The sequence below is a fragment of the Sitophilus oryzae genome, unplaced genomic scaffold (assembly GCF_002938485.1).
Source record: "Sitophilus oryzae breed Bouriz unplaced genomic scaffold, Soryzae_2.0 scaffold_376_pilon_pilon, whole genome shotgun sequence".
NCBI classification, from domain to species: domain Eukaryota; kingdom Metazoa; phylum Arthropoda; class Insecta; order Coleoptera; family Curculionidae; genus Sitophilus; species Sitophilus oryzae.
The window spans coordinates 780,225-805,473 of record NW_022146947.1 but is presented as its reverse complement, the minus strand read 5'-3'; the positions used below and the strand labels follow the sequence as shown (position 1 = coordinate 805,473).

General features: G+C 32.0%; 2 protein-coding genes across 7 annotated transcripts; one reads left to right on the top strand and one right to left on the bottom strand.

Annotated features, from left to right (window-relative positions):
• Positions 1 to 422: 422 nt before the first annotated feature.
• Positions 423 to 9,100, top strand: LOC115885178. Its single transcript, XM_030903993.1, has 4 exons — positions 423 to 554; positions 2,085 to 2,170; positions 4,264 to 4,433; positions 8,783 to 9,100. Exons 1-4 carry the CDS (start codon positions 460 to 462, stop codon positions 8,921 to 8,923), a joined length of 492 nt encoding a protein of 163 aa, XP_030759853.1. The 5' UTR covers positions 423 to 459; the 3' UTR covers positions 8,924 to 9,100.
• Positions 9,101 to 9,283: 183 nt separating this feature from the next.
• Positions 9,284 to 25,064, bottom strand: LOC115885172 (lipase 1-like). 6 transcript variants are annotated; one of them, XM_030903984.1, is made up of 11 exons: positions 24,964 to 25,052; positions 24,764 to 24,803; positions 21,164 to 21,192; positions 17,033 to 17,138; positions 16,029 to 16,179; positions 14,328 to 14,490; positions 13,773 to 14,019; positions 12,701 to 12,865; positions 11,164 to 11,248; positions 10,968 to 11,107; positions 9,284 to 9,470 (listed from the first exon to the last, which is right to left on the bottom strand). In XM_030903984.1, the coding sequence occupies exons 3-11, from the start codon at positions 21,166 to 21,168 to the stop codon at positions 9,309 to 9,311; spliced, it is 1,224 nt and encodes a 407-aa protein (XP_030759844.1). In that variant the 5' UTR covers positions 21,169 to 21,192; positions 24,764 to 24,803; positions 24,964 to 25,052; the 3' UTR covers positions 9,284 to 9,308. The 6 variants fall into 6 exon arrangements, with proteins under 6 accessions (XP_030759844.1, XP_030759843.1, XP_030759842.1 ...); XM_030903983.1 differs by lacking the exon at positions 24,764 to 24,803 and having other exon boundaries at positions 24,964 to 25,064; XM_030903982.1 differs by lacking the exon at positions 24,764 to 24,803 and having other exon boundaries at positions 21,164 to 21,278; positions 24,964 to 25,057.
• Between the last annotated feature and the right edge of the window lie 185 nt (positions 25,065 to 25,249).

Below are 25,249 nucleotides of genomic sequence, written 5' to 3'. Positions count from 1 at the left end.
CTGAGTATATGGTATTAATTTCAACTATAAAGGGTCTTGACAGACAGACGGGTGGACAATGTAGTGGTCCTATAAGGATAAAGTTTTTTCCTTTTGAGGTACAGAACGTTAAAAATGAACAGAAACAACACTCGCTATACGCTGGTCTTAATTTTAATAATCAGTATTGTTACAAATCAATTTTACAGCACAAAGAATTCAAGGATATAATTTAAAGAAATAGGCGATAGAACAACAACTCTTTCGCTCCACATTCTTTTCCCGGTATCGTTAAAATCAATCGATTTAACCCCATTCGGCCGCCCCATCGATACACGGAAAATTATACACCACCACGCACACACACGACACATAGACAGACAACACACCTCCACCACCACCATAGCCTACCGCGGCATTCACCCCATGGAAAATCGTGGAAATCCAGCGGGCCGGGTCGTCAGTCCACTACATGGAAACATGGGTTGCAGTGCGGCGAAAAACGTCACCGCGCTCGAACAAGCGGACAATGGAAGAAAACACGCGAATCCTAATCAAGTAGGCGATGCCGCCAGGTAAATGCTCGCCGGGCGATTGTCCTCTTTTTTTTCTCCGCTCTTCTTCTGCTTTTGTTTCGTTTGTTTGTCGCTTTTGTTTCGGTAGTTGCTCGTTCTTTTGTTTTCTTATGCTATATGTATAGATTTGCGACTGTTTTACTTTTTTTATTCGTTTTTTTTTCTCGTATATGAATAAAACAAATGAAGTACAGGTGGAAGCTGGAAGCGTACAGCAAGAATGTAGTGATAGATAGTTGGGATCGAGTGAATACACACAATCGAAAAAATCAGCGCATAGCGCCATATCAGAGTTGCCACCTTTTGTATTTAAACAATGGAGACAACACTAGTGCAACCTTTTTTCTTAAATGTAAAATTTTATGTGCCCATCGGATTTTGAAACAATATATTATGCCTTTTTGCGTTAACTTAAAAAAACTATTCAAAATTTATAAATAATTATGTAAAAATAAAAGATGAAAAGTTGAAAACAAAATTAGTAAACAATCAATTAAATCTAAAATATCTAGAACAAATCTTAAACAAAATTAAAAGTTTGAGCTGTATAATCTGCATAATTGGCTTTATTAGTTTATTTAATTATTTTTAAATGAACATTTTTTGGCAAAATAAAACACTAATTTACCACAATACACCAAAACACTTTAAAATATAACAAAGTTAGTATACACAAGCATAAAAAAGTCTTAACCTCTACAAGTGCGCTAATTTCCATTAAACGCTTTACTGTTAACACTGAACGCGCGTTTCGTTAACCAGCTTAGCTCAGCAGATGATGAAAACTGATGGTTAGCTTCAAATTTATGATTAGCCAAAGAGTTTTGGTGTATTGCGGTGAATTAGTGTTTTATTGTGTAACACTAAAGGTTCCCACCCTCGACTGTAATGAATATTTTTTATTTGTTTTGTTGCTGTAATAATACGAGCCTTGTCATTTTTAATAAGATCCTTAAAATTCTTATATGCGATAAATATAGTAAAATTAAATGAGATTTGAAGTTCCGTTCTAATGAGCTTAACTGAACATCTATTTCTAGCGTCTGTCTACTTCAACATCATACGTGAAAATATATAAATAACAACATTAAACAATGAAGGCATACACTTTCTAGTGTTTAAAATACTTTATTTTTTATCTATAAGTTTTATATCCTTTTTGACAAATTTCCTATATACGCAAGTTTTCATTAAACAGAATATCAATATCTACTTCTTTTAATTCTAAAATTTCTAAGACTTCAATTATTTCGTGTAAAAGAACTGTTTTTAAATTCAAAAAATTAATAAACATGTATTTTTAATAATAAATTTTACAATTTTATTGTTTAATAAAAACGTGGCTACTATACTAATAAAAATCGGGACATTAGGGCTTTATGTGGGACTCTTGGATCATAATCGGGACTGTCCCGACAAAATCCGGACGGGTGGTAACCCTGCGCCATATAGTGGCTTTTAAAAGACGCGTTTTTACCTTGTGTCTAAATAACAATTGTCATAAACTAATTTTTAAATGTGTTATTTTAGCGGGCTGAGCAGTTCAATCAACGAACTAATCGAATCACATATTGAGGATTTGGAAAATGCCAACGTGGATAATATTCAAAAAGGAGGTAAATGTTTTAACAGTAGTTGCATATACATATACAGGGTGGCCCATTAGTGCGAGGAAGTCCAATATCATCGTTGAATATCGAAGATATAAAAAAAAAGTTTAATACAAATGTTGCATGGTTTATAATGAAGCATATCCTAAAAATGTTTTGTTGTATACAGGGTGTTACAAAAAAGTTATGATAATTAGGAACACTTTAAATACAAAAAATGTTCAATTTTTAATTCTGCATTCTTAAAGAAAAATAATATACAGGTTGTTGTATTTAAAAAAAATTGAGATTATAACAATTTAAATATTGGGATGTGGGCGACACCATAAAAATTAACCTGTATTAGATAATGTAAATTTTTCTTCGCGGGTTTATTCTGTTATCATTGGTGTTTAGGAAAGTATAATTAAGTATTAAAAAAATTAAACTCACTCCAGTTTTTAACCACTTTTCCGATATAGTATTTTTAACCAAAATTTTAGTAAATGAGAAATAGAATGGCGACACGGCATAGTGCTTCAAATAAAAATGGCCTACTAGATGCAGAATTTTAAGTTGAATCTAGTTATCTACAGAAAAATGGGGGTGCAATTTAAAAAAAAAACATAAAACTTTATCATAACTTTTTTTGTGACACCCTGTATACAACAAAATATTTTTAGGGTATGCTTTTTTCATATCTTCGACAATGACGACGATATTGGACTTCCTCGCACTAATGGGCCACCCTGTATGCATATTCCGCGGGCAATATACAGGGTGGTCCGAACTATATTCCGGAAACTTCGTGCAATATCTGCCATATTCTGCAGACAAAAATAAGTAAAAAAGTTCGTATAAATATATGTAATAAAATACTTTGTTTTGGAGGTACAGGATGTAGAAGTTTCATTTTTATTTCGATTTTTTCTAAATAATTTTTGAAGTAACGTCAATATTTGGATAAAAATTGGTGTCTGGGAGTTTTGTGTCACGAGAAATTTGATTTTGATGTCAAAATGACTCCAATTTGTAGGGGGCGCCACCTACATGCGTTTTGACTGTTTTGAAGAGTAATAACTTTTTGTCCGTACCTGTATAAAACTGCCGACTAAAAAAATATTCATTTCCATAACTTTTTACGTAAAAAATGTCTCTTCGTAAAAATGGCTACGAGCAACCGTTCTCAAGATATTTAAAATGGAAATAGTCAATACATGCCATTATTGACAAAAAATAGGCACACGTTGAGTATAGTTGTTTGACTGAAATAAAAAAAAATATTTTTAAATTAATCATAAATTTTTCTGCGAAAAAATGATAATTAAACAGTTTCTGTTGAACTTTTGGCACAAAAAAATTAAAATTTATGGTTTCAGTCTCAAAGTTTCAGTCTAATAACTATTTAGTCAACATGTATAATTTATGTCAATGATGACAAGTATTGATAATTTCAATTCCAAATATCTCGAGAACCATTACTCGTAGCGATTTTTACCAAGAGACCTTTTTTATGTAACAAAAGCTGTAAATATATATTTTTTTATTCAGTAGTTTTGTACAGGTATGGACGAAAAGTTATTGCTCTTCAAACCAGTTTAAACATATGTAGGTGGCGCCCTCTATAAGTAGGAGTCATATTGACATGAAAACCAAATTTCTCACGTCAAAAAACTCCCAGACACCAATTTTCATCCAAATATTGATATTACTTCATAAATTATTTGGAAAAAATCGAAATAAAAATGAAACTTCTACACCCTGTATCACCGAAACTAAGCATTTTAGGACATACATTTATACGGACGTTTTTACTTATTTTAATCTGAAGAATATGCTGCCGAAGTTTCCGGAATACAGTTCGGACCAACCTGTATATCAAATGCAAGTCCAAGAGTAAGAATCCTTTGGTCGTTCGAGTCTATGACCTTGCAAGGTCCAATCTTGGTGTGGTTCTTGGTCTTGCTGCAAGACTCTTGCAACTTTTTTAAAAAGATTCTACCAGAGGTATTTTCTACAATTATTTTATAAAAATATTTTTAATTATCTTAAAATTTATATAACGGTCTCTAATGGACAAACGAAGCACAATTTAATCTACTTTTTTCTAAACCTCTTAGCGACTGGATTGGCCTTTGACATAACATTTGAAGAGAATGACAATATCGATGAATCCGTCCAAAAACAGCCACCTAAAAGGTTGCTAGAGATGCAAGATACCCAAAGTAGTCCAGTCACATTACAGAAACTACAAGAAAAGCTAGACGAAGCTGAGATTAGAAGACAACAGGTAGGAAATACACACATGGCCAAAATTATTGCATATAACGATATTTTTATTTTATTTTGGACCTAATATGATTCTTTTTATATTTTTGGACATATTGGCTTACTACACATTGACTAACTAATGTAAAATTAAAAATCTAAGTGCAACTAGGCTGTTATTATAATTTTATTTCATAATGAGTGAAAATCAACAAAAACAAATTTCATTTTAAACAGAAAATATTGAAAACAATTTTAAATATTTCTCACAACTAATAGTCTGTATTGCCTCCTCGAGCCTCAATGCAAGCTGATGTGAGACGACGTGACATGCTCTCAATTAAGTTGTCCAGAAGATGTTGAGGAACGGTTTCCCATGTTTCGCGCGCAGCAATTTTCAATTCATTTAAGGTACGGGGGATCATTCCTTTTGCCAATATGGCGTTTTAGCATCCCAAGTAGCATTTTCACGACTTGCGACCACATGTTTACTAAACACAAAGTTGGATTAGTTACAAAAAATAGTTAGCTCCCTACCTTGGGTATTAAAATAAATTTAAACGTTTTTATAACGTTGTGCCGACGTTGGACTAGTACTACAGCAAAGTAGAAGCTTCTGCGACGTCGAATAAACGATGTCTTGTAACCTTTTTTGCTTAAGTGATCTTTAGGTGATTCGGACAACGTAGTTACAACGTTGGACAATATAGAGTTTTCCGACGTCAGTTTCAGGACCTATTCCAACGTTATGCAAACGTCGTCTGTTTTACTAATTCCAACGTTGTTTAGATTTCCTTATTCTTACGTTGATAGGACGTCGAGTCACTACCTTTTTGCAACTGTATTGAACCATAACCTTAAATCTTAAATTTTCACTTCATTGTTCTGTTCAGTCAGACAGTTCAGTGCTGTTTTTGTTTTTATAAAAAAAACTTAATTAAAATGGGACATAAGAAAGGTACATATAAAACTAAATTTAAATATACATCGACATATATTACCGATAGTTTATCCACTCCCTCGTTTATTTAGATTATAGAAGGCGGCACAAGCTAGATTCTAGGATGACTAAATTAGGCAATCTTGCGACTAGTATACTACCTGTTAAGGCCGAACTGCGACTTTATTAGTCCAGTATGCGACTACTCGAACTACTCCATCTTAATCTCCCAAAACAACAAAGTGAATACCGCCATGTTGTTAAATAAGAAAACGTTTCGTTCCTAAAATAGCAATTCCTGCTTTTTGAACACATTAACTTGAAATATTTGACCCTAAATATTACGCGGAAACAATTTTTTCGACTGCGAATAAATTATTCTCATTTTACTAAAAAAAAAATTCAAGAAAATTCTTAAAACTTCTTTAATTTTAAGGCCCATTAGTATTTTTCAAAGTAGAAACAATACATTTATCAATAAAGTTGTTTGCGTTTAACTTTTTTGCCTTGAGTAACGAGTTACAGAGTCGGTTAAAGTGTTTCAATAATTATGATCTTCAAACATCCTCCACACTTAAATACTTTTGTTTTGTCTTCCTTCACTGCCATCTGACATATGTCTCTACCTAAATCATAAAATAATATTTTTACTATAATTATCCCAATTTAGGATAAAACGCGACTTAGACGCCATATTAGTTTTGTATTTCTGTGAATTAGGATTTTAAACAACGTTGCAGTTTGTACTAAATTAGGCTTCTAGCCAACGTCGGTATCCAACGTCGTTTCGACCCAAAAATTATTCTCCAAACTAGTGCAGACTAGGATTGGCACGAGGTTGTGCCGACGTTGCGCCCCGACGTTTGGTCGCGTGACACAACGTTGTCCCGACGTCCAAATGCTGCTTGGGATGTCTTAAGCATGCTCGATCACATTCATCACATTCATATCTGGAGACATCGGTAGCCACTACAGTTTTCTTATATACCCTCTTCCTCACAAAATTCGCGAACCGCTAAAGTGCGATGGAGAGGAGCATTATTGTCCATGTAAACAAATTCATCCCCCACTGCCCCTCGAAATGGACGCACAATAGGCTCTAAATCGTCTCTAAGATATGAGGCACCTATCATTGTGCCATCAATAAAAACAAGAGAGTTCGAGCTCCGTGCATTATACCTGCCCATACCATAATGCTTCCCCCTTGAAACGAAACACGGGGTTGAGCTGCATTCAAGCGTACTCGTCTTGCAGATGCTCTCCAGACCAAAGTTCGTCGCGAGTCTGACACTAGGCCTATTCTTGTTTTATCACGAAACATGACGAAAGTCCAATTAGGTCCGTTTGCTCTCATCTTCTCAGCCCATTGTAGTCGCGTAATTTTGTGCTGTAAATTAAGCTTCGGCACATGTACAGGCCTCCTTAAATGTAATCCTCTGTCATGGAGTCTTCTTGCTATGGTCTTTCTTGAAATATTTACTCCTTCAAGGCGAGCTAACTCATTTTTAATAGCAGTATGTACTAAAAAGCAGGGGATTGCAATTAGGGATATTTGACGGTCTCGCACAGCAGTAGTAACTCTCTTTCTACCTCGTCCAGGCCGGTCTGTAACCTCGTTTCTCTCCCTGAATTTTTGCGAAACATTAACTCCTACAATTTCAGCTATTGCAACTTGCCGGTAGCCCTGTTGAGACAGTGTCACTAATCTGACTCTATTAAACTGTGAAATAATGTTTCTAGGTATTTTAGGCCAAAACAATGGTCAAATTTCTTCTGAAACCCAAGAGACCACAAATTGAAATGTGCAAGAATTTGTAAACTTTAGTGGTGGAAATCTAACTGTTACGCTCAGTTGGCTCTGACTCAGTTAGCAAGATTTTGCCACGCCCACTCGGTGCCCACTGAGCGAGTATATAAACGCTCAACTTGTAGATTGTGCTTTAGTTTATAATCATCTGCTGATGATGCTAACATGGTTAGCGAAACGCGCGTCCAGTGTAAAAGTAAAAGTGTTATGGTGTATTGTGGTGATTTAGTGTTTTTATTTTGCTGTGTAACACCAAAGGTTCCAACCCTCAACTGTAATCAAGAATTTGTAATAATATTCGGTCTGAACGATAAACATTGTTTACCATAACCATTTTAACAAAAAAATGTTTATTACAGATTATCAGAGCTATGTATAAAAAAATTCTTTAAATTCCTTTTCCTATATTTTTAAACCATAATATGTGCAATAATTTTGGCCATGTGTGTAGGTGTATAGTACTTTCAAAGTCAGTTGGATTGGTATGAGTCTGTTAATTTGTGGACTGCCTTTGTCGGCATCATCTGCACAAACAAATTAAGTGTCACAAACTAGTCAATTTGACTTTGGAAGTATTATATCTATAATTCCCGTGTCACAGTTTTAGTTTTATTTCACCCCCCATCACTCTTCTTCCATGAACCCCTATTTTTTTTAATAGCAATATTAGTAATTCAATAATTTTGAACCCCGTGAATAAAAATTACTGTTGTCCTATAAAAAATACTTTATGGCAAAACAACGTTTGCCGGGTTAGCCCTCTTTGTATATTTTTTTTCTTAATATTAGGTCTAAATGGTTTTAAAATTAGGTTCTGACTAGATTAGTTTGTGGTTCTGATTAGGATGAAGGTCTTGCTGTTTCTCCAGTGGATGCTCTAGCTCTACTGCTTTTCCCTTATCCAAAGTTTTACTGCATTACGGGTCATACCAATATATGAACCGTTTTTTATTGTTCCCGACAACCTTGTATATATTGGACCAACACTGCTAGAAGCAGTATAGATATTTATAAACTACAATCCTCATTATTATGAAATATATATAGTAATTTCGTAGTTACAAGAGTACTAGTAGCTTTACTTATTCAAACACTGGTCAACTAAATTATGTTTTATGCCTCACGGTAGTAGACCCAGGTTCCAAGTTTGAATCACCCCGTACAAAAATAATTGTTTGTCCTATACAGGGTGGTCTTATATAAGTGCAAATATTTTCAGGGGTGATATATTTCGACCCCAAGGACCCGTCTATGAAGATTTTTTTGCAAAAAAAAATGTTGAAAATCGTGCATTTGTGCATTTTCTTTTAAATTTTCCTGTATATTTTAGAAAACTTTTTAGAACTACCTCTTCACTGTAAATTTCACCACGGTATAATTTTTTAATCTCTGATATTACCATGGTTACGGCACTAAAGGTATGCAAATACAGAAAAAACCCGGTGTCTCAATTTTTTTTAAAAATAAGTTATGTTTTTTTTAATTTCAAACTTGAATAACTTGGTTGTTTTAAACTTATTTGAAAAACGGTAAAGAGAAAATATGATATCTTTTATCGAGATCTACCAGCCCTGAAAATATTTGCACTTATTTAAAACTCATCCTGTATATTTTTGTTGTACAGATTCTTCAGCAACGAGTAGAGTCTGCCAAACGAATCAGACCAAAGTTTCACTATGTACCAAAGGAGGAATCACAATCACCGAATCATTTGAATGTACCCAGTATACCAACTGAAGAATCGCCTGTTCCTTCAGGACCATAGTTAGTACTAATCTCTATATACTCAAGAGGTTTAACACTTTTTGTTATAATTTGCCTAAAATTTCGGGGGATCTCAATATAAAATAATAATTTTTAAAACAAAAAATACTTAAATACATATATTAATGACAATCAGTCTTAAAGATGTTTAACTCTGTTAATTTTGGGCAAATTTTATTAAAACTTCCAATATATTTTATTGTTTTCTATTTTATAACAACTTTTTTATGTTGCTAAATAAAATTTAGTTAAAGTGTGTGTATTTAATTAGTAAATCTATATAGTCTGTCCCTCCGGAGAATTCATACAATTAATTACATTTCAACCCATTCGTTGTCTCAGAAATGAAAGAAAAACAAAATAGAGCAATAAAAAAATATTTTTTTTTATTTCTTTCTGTGATACTCATCAATCAGATCAATTAATTTATAATAAACCATGTCATTTACTTTGGTACTGATAATAAAATCGCCATGATTGAATTCGTTGTCAGGCACTTTATGTTTTAATATAACATTCGGTATTTTCTTCAGCGCGTGATAGAGTTTCTGAAAAAAAAAGAGAATTTAAAATATATCGTCCCATAGCTGCCAAAAGTTACTAACATTTTTCCGAACAACCAAATTCAATCACTAACTATGTTTTGAAGCGGAGTATCGATTGCAAAAGTCATTAACTACGATTTCTGGCTATTTATGTTTTATTTTAACACCGAATAGTTACTAACTATAACATCTTTATGCAATGCAATTCATCTTTAGACGCATTTTTCTCGGAAGTAATAAAAAGTAAGTTAGTGACTTCTGGCAGCAATGGGACGATATTATCATTTTTAAATAATTATATCATCTCAAACAGCGACATCTTTTAATGAATTCGGAATAATATAATTTAAAATTTATCCTTGTGGCGCCATCTCATGATGCATCGCAGATATACAAAGTAGAAAACTGTATTTTCAATTTTGAATGTACTTAGATTTACTGCTTATAGATGCCACAATGCTTTTTAAAAGTTATTGGAGTGTTATTCATGCATATGAAGCGTTTAAAATTATATTTTATCGACTAATGGGATAAAATAATTTTATTCCACTAGTAGAATAAACACACCCTTTTTCGTAATGTTCCCTAGACTTCGCAGGCAGTAAGTGGATAGCTAAGTAAACGTAAATATAGTTCAAATCAAATAAACTTTTAGTCACGTGATTAAGCTTGACTGGCACAGCATTGTCCACTTTTACATATTTTCTTTTAATCAAAATATTAATATTTTAGGAAACAGAAATAAATTAATTATAAATATATAAACATTATTTACATCAACAAAACTCCCCTTCTTAACACAAAGGACATAAAGAGCCATTTCTACCGCTTTCCCGTTCAAAATAATCTAATAATGTTGCGATGAGTTTTTACGGTTATTAAGCTATCTTGTTTACTTCGCACTAAAAAAGGTTCTAAAAAACAATGTTCCACTGGAAGGTCTACTAGTAAAAAAAATTAAGTTAAAGTATTATAACACAATTCACTTAAACCAAAATCTCGTAATACAAAACTAAAGTGTCAAAACGAATGACAATGTCAGGAATAAATCTTAGAATAAATAAATTGGCATTTTGACATTTTTTACAGCACAGCATTTTTTTACCACTGCGGGAAATTGAAATTCCAGTTAGTCAGTCCGACGCTGAATATATCCGTGGTTGGCAACAATGAATTTAAAAATCCCGCCCTCGATTACGTAAGTAAAACTTTAATTGGTATCGCTTATAGTTACTATTTACTATAATAACAAACTTAATTCGATTTTTAAAAATAATGCTCGCTGCTAATTATTCCTAGCAATTTTTTATAATTTTAAGTAAATATGCCACGTGTTTGTGGATAAAACTTTGTATTACAATAGTGTTTTAGTTGCATTTTTATCCACTTAAAAAAATTACGTTCACGCGTTTGCAACATATTCTTGCGTGGATAGAATACTAACTAAAACACTTATGTAATAAATGATAATTATTGTTTAAAATGTGATTATAATTATACCTCTATATTAATCAGTTCATCCCCTCTACTGTAATAGAGTGCTACAGGAGCTGTTGATTTTGATATATCGTACAATGGCGGACTAGGATTATTATATCTTGCTTGATTTTGATCGTAGTGATCATACTGGCTAAAGTTTCCTGTAAAATAGAAACATTTAGTCATAGATACATTTAATTTGTTTATTTCTTTATACCTGATTTTCTTCCTTGTACGAAATGTAGGAATTGCTTTACAGAAGCCCCAGAAGGGTACAAAGTGAGCGTAAAAGGTAAAATATCCTAAAAAATAGTTGTATTATACAAGATGGCCCACTAACAAAATGCTCAAATATTAACAAGAAGAGGCGTTATCGATATCGATGACCAATTCACGCAGTTATTTCATATATTTTTTTATAAATAGGAAACGCTTTTAGGGTTGGAGTGTGGGGATCTCCCTCACTGCGAGAGGGCTACCTACTAAAAACCCATCTGTGCTCTAAACTCGCCAATCTCGGTACCGCCGAAAGCATTTCATCGAGATTAGAGACTTATCTATTCTTCTATGGGGGTTGCTTTGTACCCAAACCTTGTCTTTTTCATTCTTCTCCTTTTTCTTCATGATGTTACTGAACATCCCGTAAATTGCTTCGATCGCTCGATAATGTCAGAAAGTTTCCGACGTTTTCTCTAGTGATCTTCGTACCACATACTGTTTCTGTGTTTTCCCTTATGGTTTTCCCTTATATCGACGTGCGCTTAGCACTCAAATAGTGTATGGTTGGCCGAGTCTGACGCCTCGTAATACCAGCATCACCAGCATGTAGGAGAATCCGCCTTGCAGATACTCGCCAAAGACTCCATGGCCAGTCATAGCTTGCGTGATGTTGTAGTACGGATTTGCCTGGTCGCAGTTTATCCAATCTTTGATATTGGGTATGAAAGCCTTTGTCTACCGGCATATGCTTCCCATCGTGTCTGCCATCGCTGTAGTACAATGCTCCCGGCCTCTTGACGGAAGGAAGTTCCGGTTTTATATATTTGGTTTCTTTCCTCGATCATTAGACTGATCGGAGATATCTTAGCAAGACACAGTACCGCTATTGTTGGGCATGTGCAGTATACCGATGCAACCCTGAGTGCTAACTTCCTGTTTATCCTTTCTAGCATGTTTTCGTAATGTTTGAAGCGCATGGATCTGTCCCAGATTGGTGATGCGTAGAGTACGGTCGAATGAACTACCGAAGCCAGAAGTCTTCTTTTCTGAGCGCGAAGTCGTCCGTTATTGGGAGTGATTCTCGTCAGATGCTGGATGATGCCAGTCGTTTTATTCCTGATCTCTGTGATGTGTGAGGTCATTCGCATGCCCGAGTCGAACCAAATCCCCATGTATTTAACCTTCTTTTGAGGTCTTATAACTAAGTTATCAAGCTTTATGCCCTAAGTGGTATTAGTTTGTAGATAAATTTATTGGCATTATCTTTTATTATTTTAATTGCTTATATTCTTCGTTTAGGTGAGTTTATACCGGAGTAAATCAAAACGTTGGTTTTTACAATAAACTTAAAACACCCTGTGGAAAAAATGAGACGGGCATTTTGGGTAAAAAAACACTTTCCTGTAATCTAAATGGCATTCCTGTATTTTTTCCATAGGGTGTTTTGAAACTTAGTCAAAATTTTAAGGTGGCGACATTTTATGCCCCGGGGAGTTTATAAAAGGTTAAAATAAAAAAAAACTCTTGAAACTTACATAATCAACATCGTTTGTAGAAAGTCCCATGAAATATTTCCCTATAAAATGTATGCAGAACCAGTTTGCGATTTTATGAGGACCTATGCAAATATATCTTAATACTTCAGTAGAAAAATGGTTCCTATTAAACAACTCGTTTATATTAAATATTCTCATTAAGGGCTAAAAATAAAGAGAAATTATTTTCTACGAATAAAAAGAGAAAAGAGTAAGTTTAACAAAAAAACGGTGTCAAAGACGACTTGGGAACGACAAAATCGATGATAATTTTGGCGAGGTCAACCCCTAGAAGTCATTTATTTGGTCCGTACTCTTCTTTGTTTTTTTTAATGAAGTTTTTTGCCAGTTGGTCTTAAGTAGGTTGTAATATATTTTTATATTGATTAAAAATCATTTTTAAATGGTATAGTTTAAAATTCTGTTTTCTTAAATACATTATGTGTTTTCTAAATAAAAGCTTTAACTTATTATAACCTCACCTCATACTTTTGACATTTGAAAGTTACATACATATGTTACATAAACTACACCCTCTACATAAACTAGTTTTTAAAAGTAACATGTAGTTTTCCGAACCCTGATTAAAAGTACGAAAATATATTATTAAACTCACATAAAATGTCAAATTCAACGAGCGTAACCATATTTTCTCGATATATAATATATAATTTCTGACAAGGTACCTATTACTTTTAAATATTTTTTTATATTATTTTGAACGTTTGGAATTGTTTAAAAACTTATTTGTGGCGTTTGAAAAAAAATAGCATGTTCTATTCGGAGTAAAAATGACTTTTTGTGCCTCGCCTGTATGTCAAACGTACAATCTCACGCAGGAAGTGTTATTTTTACTCTTAATAAAACAATATACTATTTTTTGGAAATAGATTTGTATGTCTGAAAACGGGGGTTCTATCCTTTTTTAATATTTTTATAATTACTAGTACTAATTTTTGACCAGTTTCATACCAATTTTTAGTAAATGGCATTTAGAGATTGACCTCGCCGAAATTATTATCGTTTGCCATTTTGTTTTATTTTTATCATACGGGTTATCTTTAGTACTAACTTCTATAGCAAAATTTCCTAGGTCCCACAACCAAAACAAGTAGTTTTTCGTGTTGTAGAATGTGAACACTGGAGCCAGGAGATTGGCTACTTTTATTTTCTTGTTGTATTCCGGTTTTTCTGACGTCATGATGAAGTAAGTCAAAGATCCCTGTGACATTCCCACGTAAGTCAGTTTGGAAAATTTTGTTTTGTTGATCACGTGGTCGATCATGGTGGGAATATCGTACATGGCTATCTCGTGATAACTAGAAATAGATTTTTTTTCAAACGTCACAAAAGTATACATTTTTGCGTCCGTAATTGACAATATATAAAAGTCATTTTAACACCTAGGTATAAAAGTAAAGCAAATTACAAAAATACATATTTTTTTAAATTATCGAAATCAACTAACTCGGTGGTTTTGGACTTTTTTGAAAAACGCAAAGAGAAAATATGTTTCTTTTATCCAGATCTCCAGCCCTGTGAAATTATTTGCATTTATTTAAGACTCACCCACTCACCCTGTATATGCAAAGATTGGAACATGGCAAAAACAAATAATTTCATGTACCTGAAATCCCAGAACGCTGCATCCAGATCTGCTTCCAGCATGATATGGTTTCTGGAATAAGTGTTGCCTCTTTGGTTACCTAACCACACATCGTATCCTTTATCGGCCAGTTGGAAGGCCAAACCTTTTCCCGGGCCTCCACATATGAAATCACCTGAACTTCCTAAATAGATGTTTTAGAAATATCGTATAATCGAAAAAAAGGCGTCAAAGACGGCTGGGGACACATATCATATATCAACTTTTCAGATTTTCCTTTAAAAAATCGTATTTTAAATTTCAATTCAGAATGGCTGCGTTAAAAACACTAAATGTTAACCAAGGAGCCTTGGACAAATAGATCTGATCGCCTAATGCTTTTCGTGTCTTGTCCTGGTCGGTTAAAAGAAATCGTATTTTTCATCATATCTTATTTTTTTCAAATGAAACAAGGGTGGCTCATTGGCATATTTGGAAAAAGATTTTTTTACGAATAATTTGGTACCACACACTTGGTATTTCGCAAGAACAGTTAACCTAATAGGACTGCTCATTCAGCCAAAAGTGTCCGCCAGATGCATGCGAAAACTACTCGCTTTGTGACGTCATTGTAGTCCTTGTCATGGTTATTAGTCCTTATCCGGCAACCAATAATACACACGCGTGCATTATTGGTTGCCGAATGCAAAACTTTCATTATTTAGTTTATTTGTTTAAATACCTTATATGTATGCAGTATAGAAAATTAACTGTATAAATCGTATTAAATACTCGAATAATGCATTTTTAAGAACAGCAGTCACCTTTTGCAAGCATTCTTTTTAGAGTACTTTCATATTTTGCTTTAAAATAATTAATAAACAAAATCGTGGGCACTTAGTATGCACTTTGTCATAATCCACAACACAAAATGAACGTATTTATACACTCTATAGCTCTAAAAACTTACAGACAAACCTAAAGACACCTTTTTCACATTTAAAATTGACAAAATAATTACCTCAAAATTTCTCAGCTGTTATTTTTATAAGTTTACCATAGGCAACTAATAATACACACTATCATGACAAGGCCACGAAGGCTTTGACAAGGACTACAATGACGTCACAACTGTCAGCTGAAGCGCGGGAAGAGGCGAACGTACGTCTTATGAGGATGAGCAATCCTATTAGTTTACCGTTCTTGGGTATTTCGAGTCAATTTGCCAATATGAACTGTATGTTACAATTTCAAATAACCATATGCAAAAATGTCAATCTATTCAGAGTGTCATTTTCTATCGAATAAAATAAAAAAATACCGAGAGTGTCATTTAAAAATCAAAAGTTGTAGTCATTTCCGGTGAAACATGAAGTGATCAAAAACAATTAAATATGTCAATCAATCCTAATTTATGTCATATACTAACATACGAAATCTCGTTTTTTTTATCTGAAGAAATAAAAAAGTTATAAGGGTGAGCCACTTTTGAGACGCACCCGGTATAAAAATCAATTACTACAACCTTTTTAAGGCCAAGAGTACAGGCCAAGTAAATGAGGTCTAGGGCTTGACTTCGTCAAAATTATCATCGATTGTAATTTCCCATCCGTTTCTGACGCCGTTTTTTTTAGTATGGTTGATCTGGACAAGATAATAATATTTTTCTATTCGTCATTTTTTAAGGTAACTTAGAAATATCCAATTATGCATGTAAACCCACACTAAGAATTGGAATATTACCGGTAAGTCCGTGCATGAAGAAAACAGGCGGTTTCTTTGTGAGATTGGCATATTTCTTCACTTTAATTCTGTGTAACGATAAAATATATCCATCTTCAGTGACAGCTGTCTCGGTGTCTAACGTGTAATTGTGCTTTTCACAAAAGTCAGACTGAAATTATAAATATATAGCGAATATATGTCATATTTATACAGTAGTTTTCTGTTTTTATTTAACATGACGGCGCGCGGCGTCAGCGATGGCTATGAAATGACGATCGATGATATTTCCCATATAATTTTACATATAAAATGACAGCGATCTTCATTTCATAGCCATCGCTGACGACGTTTTTATTCGATCATACGGTATTATTTCGGTCGTTTTATGGCAAAAGGTGCCATGTCGAAATTTTGGTTTTTCACTTGTTACATAATATAATATGGCAATAAGTTCTATGATCCATAAAAATCATATGTTTACATGTGGCTTAAAAAGCCAAATGGAACCTTTTTTAAGCGAAATGGAACCATATGATTTTTATAGAATTCGAAATTTAGGCGAAAACACGTTTATCGTGTTACAATAATATCGCAATAAGATTTCGACATAGTACCTTTTGCAATAAAACCACCAATTTTATGGTAATCACCGTGGTTTTAGATTACAATCTAAACAATCTCAAATACTAGTCTTTACTAGTCTCAATAAAAATAATAAAGCAAATTATGTTTTTTAAGTAAATCCAACGCATTTATACTCAAAATACAAATTTTGAAAGATCTCACGTGATATTTGAAGGAGTGTCGAGACTGTCGAGACAAATTTCACGACATCTCACCAGTAGGGGAGAGGGGAGAGATTAAAAAGTCCTTAAAAACACCTCACATAATAATTAATAAACACTACTGTATATAGACAGCATATTTTCTTAAAAATATTCGAATAAAAACCTTAAATATAAAACCAAATATGAAGCGTTTTTGTGTCACCCTGTATAATTTATCTATTTTTTACTACTTACAATTGAAAGTCCTACATTAGGTGCGTCTAAAGGTTTCTTCCCGATCAAAATGGCGATGGTTGTAAAAAATACAAAAGAAATACCAAATATAATTATGGATAATACTCTGTAACAATAGAAAATGACGTTTAATTTATTACATTTTTGCTATACAAGCATTACCAATGACAATTAAAAATGTACAAAATAATAGTACAGTAAACGCCACGAATGTTTGGGAGTGATTCATTACTTGATGAAGTTAAAATCGACACGCGCGCTATCATTTTTATATTAAAAACGTAAATTTTTACCGCAGACGTAGGTTTTTAAAGACCCGATCTAATCATCTGCCTGCGCTCCTCCTACTTATTCTAAAATGTTAGCGTGATTGAGAAAGACGATACTATATCGCGTTTCTTTGATTGATTCGTTTTTGTGCGTCAGTCCATTTGTGTGCTTGCAGTGCGACCAATGGGGCATTCTAGTTTATATTTATAACCAAATATATGTTTTGACAAGACTTTGACAATTAAAACAACAGATTATATATTGATTATTATATGACTTGAAACACCACGGCACTGGAATTAAGTTTTATGTAACCTTGAACAGATTAGTTCACATGGTAGCGACCGATGAATCACTCGTGGAAACTCCAAACATTCGTGGCGCTTACTATACAAAGTTAGTACTATAGGAAAGAAACATTACTTCAAACAATATTTTTCTATAATAAAAAGTGCCACTGGCTTTTCTTGCAATTTATATATATTTTTTTATATAAAGCAACTAAAAATACAACTTTTATTTTCTCATGTAGTATATGCTTATCTAGAACTACCGTATAATCGAAAAAAAACGGCATCCAGTTGACTTGAAAATGAACATCGATGACATTCCCTATATAATTTTACATATAAAATGACAGCGATCTTCGTTTCATAGCCATCGCTGTTGCCGTTTTTTTTTTGACCATAGAAAAAAATAAAACCAATTGACTGCGGGTCTCTGAACCCCATTTAAAAAAAATATTTCAATTTGTAATTATAGTATTGGTAAAGTATTTAAATACTTGAAAACAAAACACGCTACCTATAGCAAATTAAATAAAATAATAGTATTTAAGATAATTACAAAAGAAACTAAATATTTTTTTAAAACATTTAGAATCGCGCATCTTTAAACATAGCCCTTTCAGAACACGTCTTTATAGAATTTTTTTCTTATGTGTTGATGAGGAATCCCTTCCTTAATATTTTGAACACCCTCTACAATATTTCTCCGGATAGTCTTTACAAGAGGAAAAACTTTTTTATTTTTGACATTTTGAGAAAAATGCATTCTTTAATAATTAACATCTATCAAAGAGTAAAATATAAATTGTATTACCAGAGAAAGGCCTTTTCATTTTTAGAACTTAAAAAAAAAGATGCATGTAAAGATATTTTAGTTAAATGCTACAGGGTGTTCAAAATATATTTATGAATTTCAACTGCTTAAAATTAAAAAATCTCAATTTTTTTAAATGGTACACCCTATATATTATCATTTCTTCTGATAGATTTTACAAAGCTCTTCAACTTTTATAGTGTCATATACCACTTTTTAATAGTTTGCAATTTACTTCAATTTTTTCTATTTTTGCCCATATTTTTAATACAATTACGCTATATCATCATAGCCATGACAAAACAACAATATTTATTACTTATCTTTATCAAGTAGTTTAATAATTAGTTGTAGAATGTAGAATGTGTAGAATGTTTAGGAGGGGAGTTAATCACCGCGACCTTACAGTTCTATTGTGTATTCCCCTTTCTTGAGTTATAACGAGTTATAACTCATCATACAGTCTCAGGGCTTTGACAAAAGCCAGTATCTGAGACGGCCCCACGGAGGCCAGCTCTCCATCCTCGACATCAGCCGTACTAAAGTTCATGGCACGAATGGTCGTCGTCTCGGCGCACTCAGTGATAAGGTGTTCTGGTATTTCCCCATTTTCCCCACAGAATCTGCATTCGCCGTTGTTTCTCAGCTTCAGCCTACTGAGGTGTTCGTTGAGGAGACAGTGTCCTGTTAGAAATCTCGTGACCATCCGAAGATTGTTTTTACTTAAATCAAGGAAAACCATTGATTTTTCTCGGTCGTAAGTTCGGGGGAACTTTTTCGAGTGTCTTAGACCGTTGGAAGACACCCATTCCAAAGGTTACAGATGGAGTCTTCCAGATTCTTTAGTTCCGCTTTCAGCTGGTTCCCGCTTGGAAAACAGAACGGTTCTGGTCCAGTGTTCTCTCCTTTTCTTTCTAAACCAGTATTCTCTCCTTTTTTAGCTAGATCATTTGTTTTTTCATTGCCTTCTATCAGTTGGTAAGTAAACACCCAGAGTAGGAGGACTTTATTTTCTTTGCCTAATTTGTTGATCTTCTCTAGACATTCTTTGACCAACTTCGAATTGATGGTTACTGAGTTAATCGCGTTTAGTAACCATTAGTTAACACACTTAATACTTACAATTGTTATTATATTAGTTAAAATTAATTAACCTTACACAAATAAACTAAAATCGCCGTCGTGAATTTCTTCGTGTATTCTGTATTATGTCTTTTCTCATAATACAAAATACAGTTGGATTTTCCGTCTGGGTGAATAGCCACAGATAAGGGTAATACTAAGTTACTTAATTGTTGACGACTACTGATATAGGAATTATCTTCGGCATACAGTATTTTTTTTTTATCCTAGTAATTCTGGTTTATAAATTCTGCTACATAATTCATTTTGTAAAGCCAGTATTACTAATACTGCCGCAAAACCATTACACACTGAAAATAATATCATATAATATAATATAATATCTATAATATGAAAATGTTTTCTAGATAATCTACATCTATTCTTATAGCACTTAAGAAAGTACTATATAATATATAGTACTAAACCAAAAAATATATTTTTCTTGGCTTGTTCGTGTAGGTATATCAGTCACATTGACTAGGTAATTCATATTCAGGAAAATCTGTAACTATTATCTCTACCATTTATACTTATTAACAGAGAGATATGAAATTTTGATAATTATTACTTTTTATCATGGTAACTACGATGTTATAGGGTAATTGTATTAAAAATATGGGTAAAAATAGAAAAAAATTGAATAAATCGCAAACGATTAAAAATAGGTGTATGACATACTTAATAAAAGTTGAAGAGTTTTGTAAAATCTATCAGAAAAAATCATAATACGAGTATATAGGGTGTACCATTTAAAAAATTTGAAATTTCTTAATTTAAAAATTTGAAATTCATAAATACATTTTGAACACCCTGTAGCATTTAACTAAAATATCTTTACATACGTCTTTTTCTATATCTCTATAAAATTCTATACTAAATTTTAGTTCTCCAACTTCAGAAACAATGGCATCACTGACAATTTTCTACCACACTGCAATCTAACCTTTGTTTAAACAAATTTAAATATTACAAAAACTACTAATTTTAGGTATATACATCACATGTAAAAAAGTTATGGAATTTTAGGCAGAATCTAAAAATAAAATAAAAATAGGGTGTTGCATTTAAAAAAAACTTATGTTATATTTCCCACACTTTTTTGAAGCACTCTGTATATTCTATAATAATTTTAAAATATGTATCTTATCCGTCCCTATAACTTTTATATTTAATATATATTTTTTTTTGTAAACAAACGTCGAAAAATGGAAACAAATGAGATAATGGACTTTACTCTATCGTTGACTCATAATATAAATGGAAAAAGTCGGGTTCTAGGAGAAAATATTGAAAAACATTGAAGAAAAAAGTTTAATAAATATACAGGGGCTCTAAAAAAATCAAAATTCCCTAATAATAAATCCAAAAAATAATGACATAAAATAAAGCCAATTTCATAAAATTAAATGTTATAAGTAAATGAAATTGAAATGATAACCGACTTTCTTGCAAGAACATTTGAAAAAAAATATACTAATTAAAAATACCTAAAAATAACCTGATATTCTATTCTAAACGAAAAAAAAACAATACATTCGGATGAAATTTTTCTTTTCATCAAGCCATTGCAACCAAGTTTTATAACTAATCTTATTTTTTTTTATTATTTAATAAAAATGAAAATAATATACTTACTTCATTTTATTTTGAAGGCGGCGATTATCCTAAAACATTATTCAAGTTACACTGCACTGTTCGACACAATAAAACAAATAGAATCGAAGAAAAGTGTGTCACAAACTGAGATGGCCTGTTTTTTAATGACATGCATATATTATTATGTATTTCTTTAATATTTCCTAATTAATTTCATTTTCGTTTATTTCCAATTTGTTGTTGATATCGAATACTTAAAACCTTGACTGTTTAATTGTTGAAATGCACGCATGAAATAATTTAATTTGATAAATAGTTGTTGGGTTATTGTTTATATACCGGGTGTCTCAAGTTCGGCTCTCATCATTGGGATATAGGACACGACGGGTGGTTTAAATTGGGACAAAGTTATCTTTATCATTTCCGGATATATGATGGAAAAATCAAAATTTCTTAGGAGTTTATTTAGACAGTTAAATACGGACATGGTTTTTTTATTTCATTTTTAGAAGCTTATCTCTGACCTCTCAAATACAAATGTATAACGCACTTACAAAGAAATATACAGGGCGATCCAAACTGCATTCAGGAAACTTCGGCAGCATATTCTGCAGATAAAAATAAGTAAAAAAGTTCGTATTAATGTATATCCTAAAATACTTAGTTTTGGAGATACAGGGTGTAGAAGTCTCATTTTTATTTATATTTTTTCCAAATAATTTATGAAGTAACATCAATATTTGGATGAAAATTAGCGTCTAGAAGTTTTTGTTACATGAGAAATTTGATTTTGATGTCAGTGTGACTCCTAGTTGTAGAGGGCGCCATCTACATATTTTTAACTGGTTTGAAGAATAATAACTTCTCGTTCGTACCTGTATAAAACTACTGAGTAAAAAAAATATACATTTTCGACGTTTTTCCGTAGAAAAATCTCTTGGTAGAAGTCGCTACGAGTACCTAATGATTCTTGAGATATTTGGAATCAAAATTATCAATACCTATCTGCATTGGCATAAATTAAACATGTTGACTAAATAGTTATTAGACTGAAATTATAAATTTGAAATGTTTTTGTGGCACAAGTTCAACAGAAACTGTTTTTATCATCATTTTTTCAAAGAAAAATTTATGATTAATTTAATAAAATAAAAAGTTTCCAAATTTATAATTTCAGTCAAATTACTATCTACTCAATGCATGCTTATTTTTTGTCAATTATAACATGTATTGCCAATTTCCAGTCTAAATATCTTGAGAACGGTTGCTCGTAGCCATTTTTACCAAGAGACATTTTTTGTACACAAGTAGTGTTTTTTGTACACAAGACAAGTAGTTTTATACAGGTGCACACGAAAAGTTATTATTCTTCAAAACAGTTAAAACACATGCAGGTGGCGCCCCCTACAAATGGGAGTCATATTGACATCAAAATCAAATTTCTCATGTCAAAAAACTTCCAGACACAAATTTTTATCCAAATATTAACGTGACTTCAAATATTATTTGGAAAAAATCTAAATAAAAATGAAATTCCTACACCCTGTATCTATGAAACTAAGCATTTAAGGACATACATCATACATTTATATGAACTTTTTTACTTATTTTTATCTGCAGAATATGCTGCCGAAGTTTTCGGAATACAATTCGGACCACCCAATATAATAAACAATATTCTCATAAGAGGCATGTGTTGAAGATAGATAGATATAGGAGTCACTTTCGGTTATATGCATGTAAAAAACAAGCAACATTTTTTGGGTAAGTGCTATACATCATTGCATTCGGGAGGTAATATGTCTTCTAAAAAATGAAATAAAAACCCATAAATTAACAACTTTGATGACGGTCAAAGAGAAACCAAACGTCTGAAGTGATTTTTGACGTCACCGCACAAAGGATAAAGCTAAAACAGTTTGTTTGAGAATATATTTGTAGTTTTTTTCTAACTACTAAAATAAACTCGTAAAAGAATAAAAACCAAAACTGCCATATTTCCGGAAATGATTGAAACTTTAGCCTAATTTAAGCCACCCTGTATCTCTTATCGTTTCCGAAATCCCAATGGCGAGAGGCGAATTTGAAGCACTCTGTTTTTTCTGTGCAATTTATTGTTAAACTAGTTTTCCTCATTCTGCTGCTAATTATTTAATTATTTAATGTCTTAAAATAATTAAAAATTAAAGCAAGTAGTTCATTGAAAGTGTTTAAGTATCTGGTTTCGTTTGGTTAGCACGCACAGAGGTGTATTTCCGTATTAAAGCTGGCCAAAATTCGAAGATTTAAACTTAATAAATTAATAATCATTAAATATCTCCATGCAATTTTGTAAAATTACATTATTTTGTGAAACTATGAAAAATATTAGATTTTGAAAAACCGCTTATTAAAGTTGCCGTACATATCCATATTACTTTTTCTAAATTTACGTAAAATTCTTTTCAGTGTAGTCAAAACGACAGATTTGTTGTAAAAATAAATGATCCCGTCTGTTCTATATAGACGTTGCCTCAATTCAGTTCAAGTAAAACAGACCGTTTTTTCGTCTACACACAACAGGTAAGACTGAAAGGTAAAACGATACGTGTAGACCAGGCTTTAAAGACAGTTTTAAGACCGAAATACTCTCTTCTGTATCAAAGATTATTTCTATGTAACGTGTCTTATTTTTGTTTTAGAAATATTCTACACTCAGATGCAAAAAAAACGCATGGAGAAAATTTTGGCCAAATTTAAACTGTTATATTTTTGTTCTTTTTAGCCCTATTTTTATGAATTTTTAGCAAGCTGTATATAATTATATCAACTTTAATTGGTAAACACAGTTTTTTAATAAACTTTAGTATTTGGGATATTATACAGCGTTAATCGAGGGTTTTTTACCCTAATTTTGACACACCCTGTGCAATAATTTCGTGTGTAAATTTTCCTGAAATATAATTTTAGGGTCAGAACCATGTCTCCTGAGCATTTTGTTTTTTGGGTCATCTCAATACATGCCTTGGTTAATTTTTAAGATCGTTAGTTCTGTTATTGTTATTAATGTTTATGTTTATTAAAATTAGGACTATATCGTTAGTCTTTAACTTTTTTTTTAATTTAGTATAGAGTATCCTATGCAGCGTAATATGACGTTACGACAATAGTCACCAAAACCTTCTCGTCTTTTTAAAAAAATACATCAAAAGTAATGATAATTAAAAAAATTGCAAATTGATCGTGATCAGTTCATTTCGCTTTTAAAAATTAACCAAAGCATGCATTGACATGATCCAAAAAACAAAATGCTCAGTAAAATTATATTTTAGAAAAATTTACAAACGAAATTATTGCACAGGGTGTTTCAAAGTTAAGATAAAAAAACAACCCCTCGATTAACCCTGTATAATATGCCAATTACTAAAGTTTACAAAAAACTGAGTTTACGAATTAAAGTTGATAGATATAATTATGTACAGTTTACTAAAAAATGCATGCAAATAGGGCTAAAAATAACAAAAATATAACACTTTAAATTTATTTTTTTGCGTTTTTTTGCATCTGAGTGTAATAACCTCTATTTTTAAATAAATTGAGATAAGAGTGTAATTTTCGAAGCTGATTAAACGTAATTAGAAATTAATAATTTTTAATTACCTTGAGTATAATTTCGTTTGAGATACTGCATCGACAACAACTAGAAACAAGAAAATACCATTTCTGACGTAAGTTCGTATGGGATCGAAAAACTTTTCGAAAGTAGCGTCGAAATAATCGTAGTAACCGTTAAGTTCTTTTTTAATTTGATCAAGCATTTTTCAGAATTTTTTTAAATTAAAATTTTTAAAGTATATTACCTTGACTTTTTTAAATAATTTGTACTAAAAGAACATTATTTTTTAGTTGAAATTTGATACAGAGGTTGGTACTTGTGCTGAAAGGCAGTAAATATTTGACAATATAGTAAAAATAAAACTGTGACACATAATCAAACATAAAAATATGATTTTTATAGTCTTTTGTTCTTGATTTTGTGTTCGATGTTTATGACTGTTAATAAGAAATAAATTCCATTTTATTTAATTTCATTATTGTATTCCTATAAATACATTGTTCAATATAATTGTTTAAATAAAATTGGTT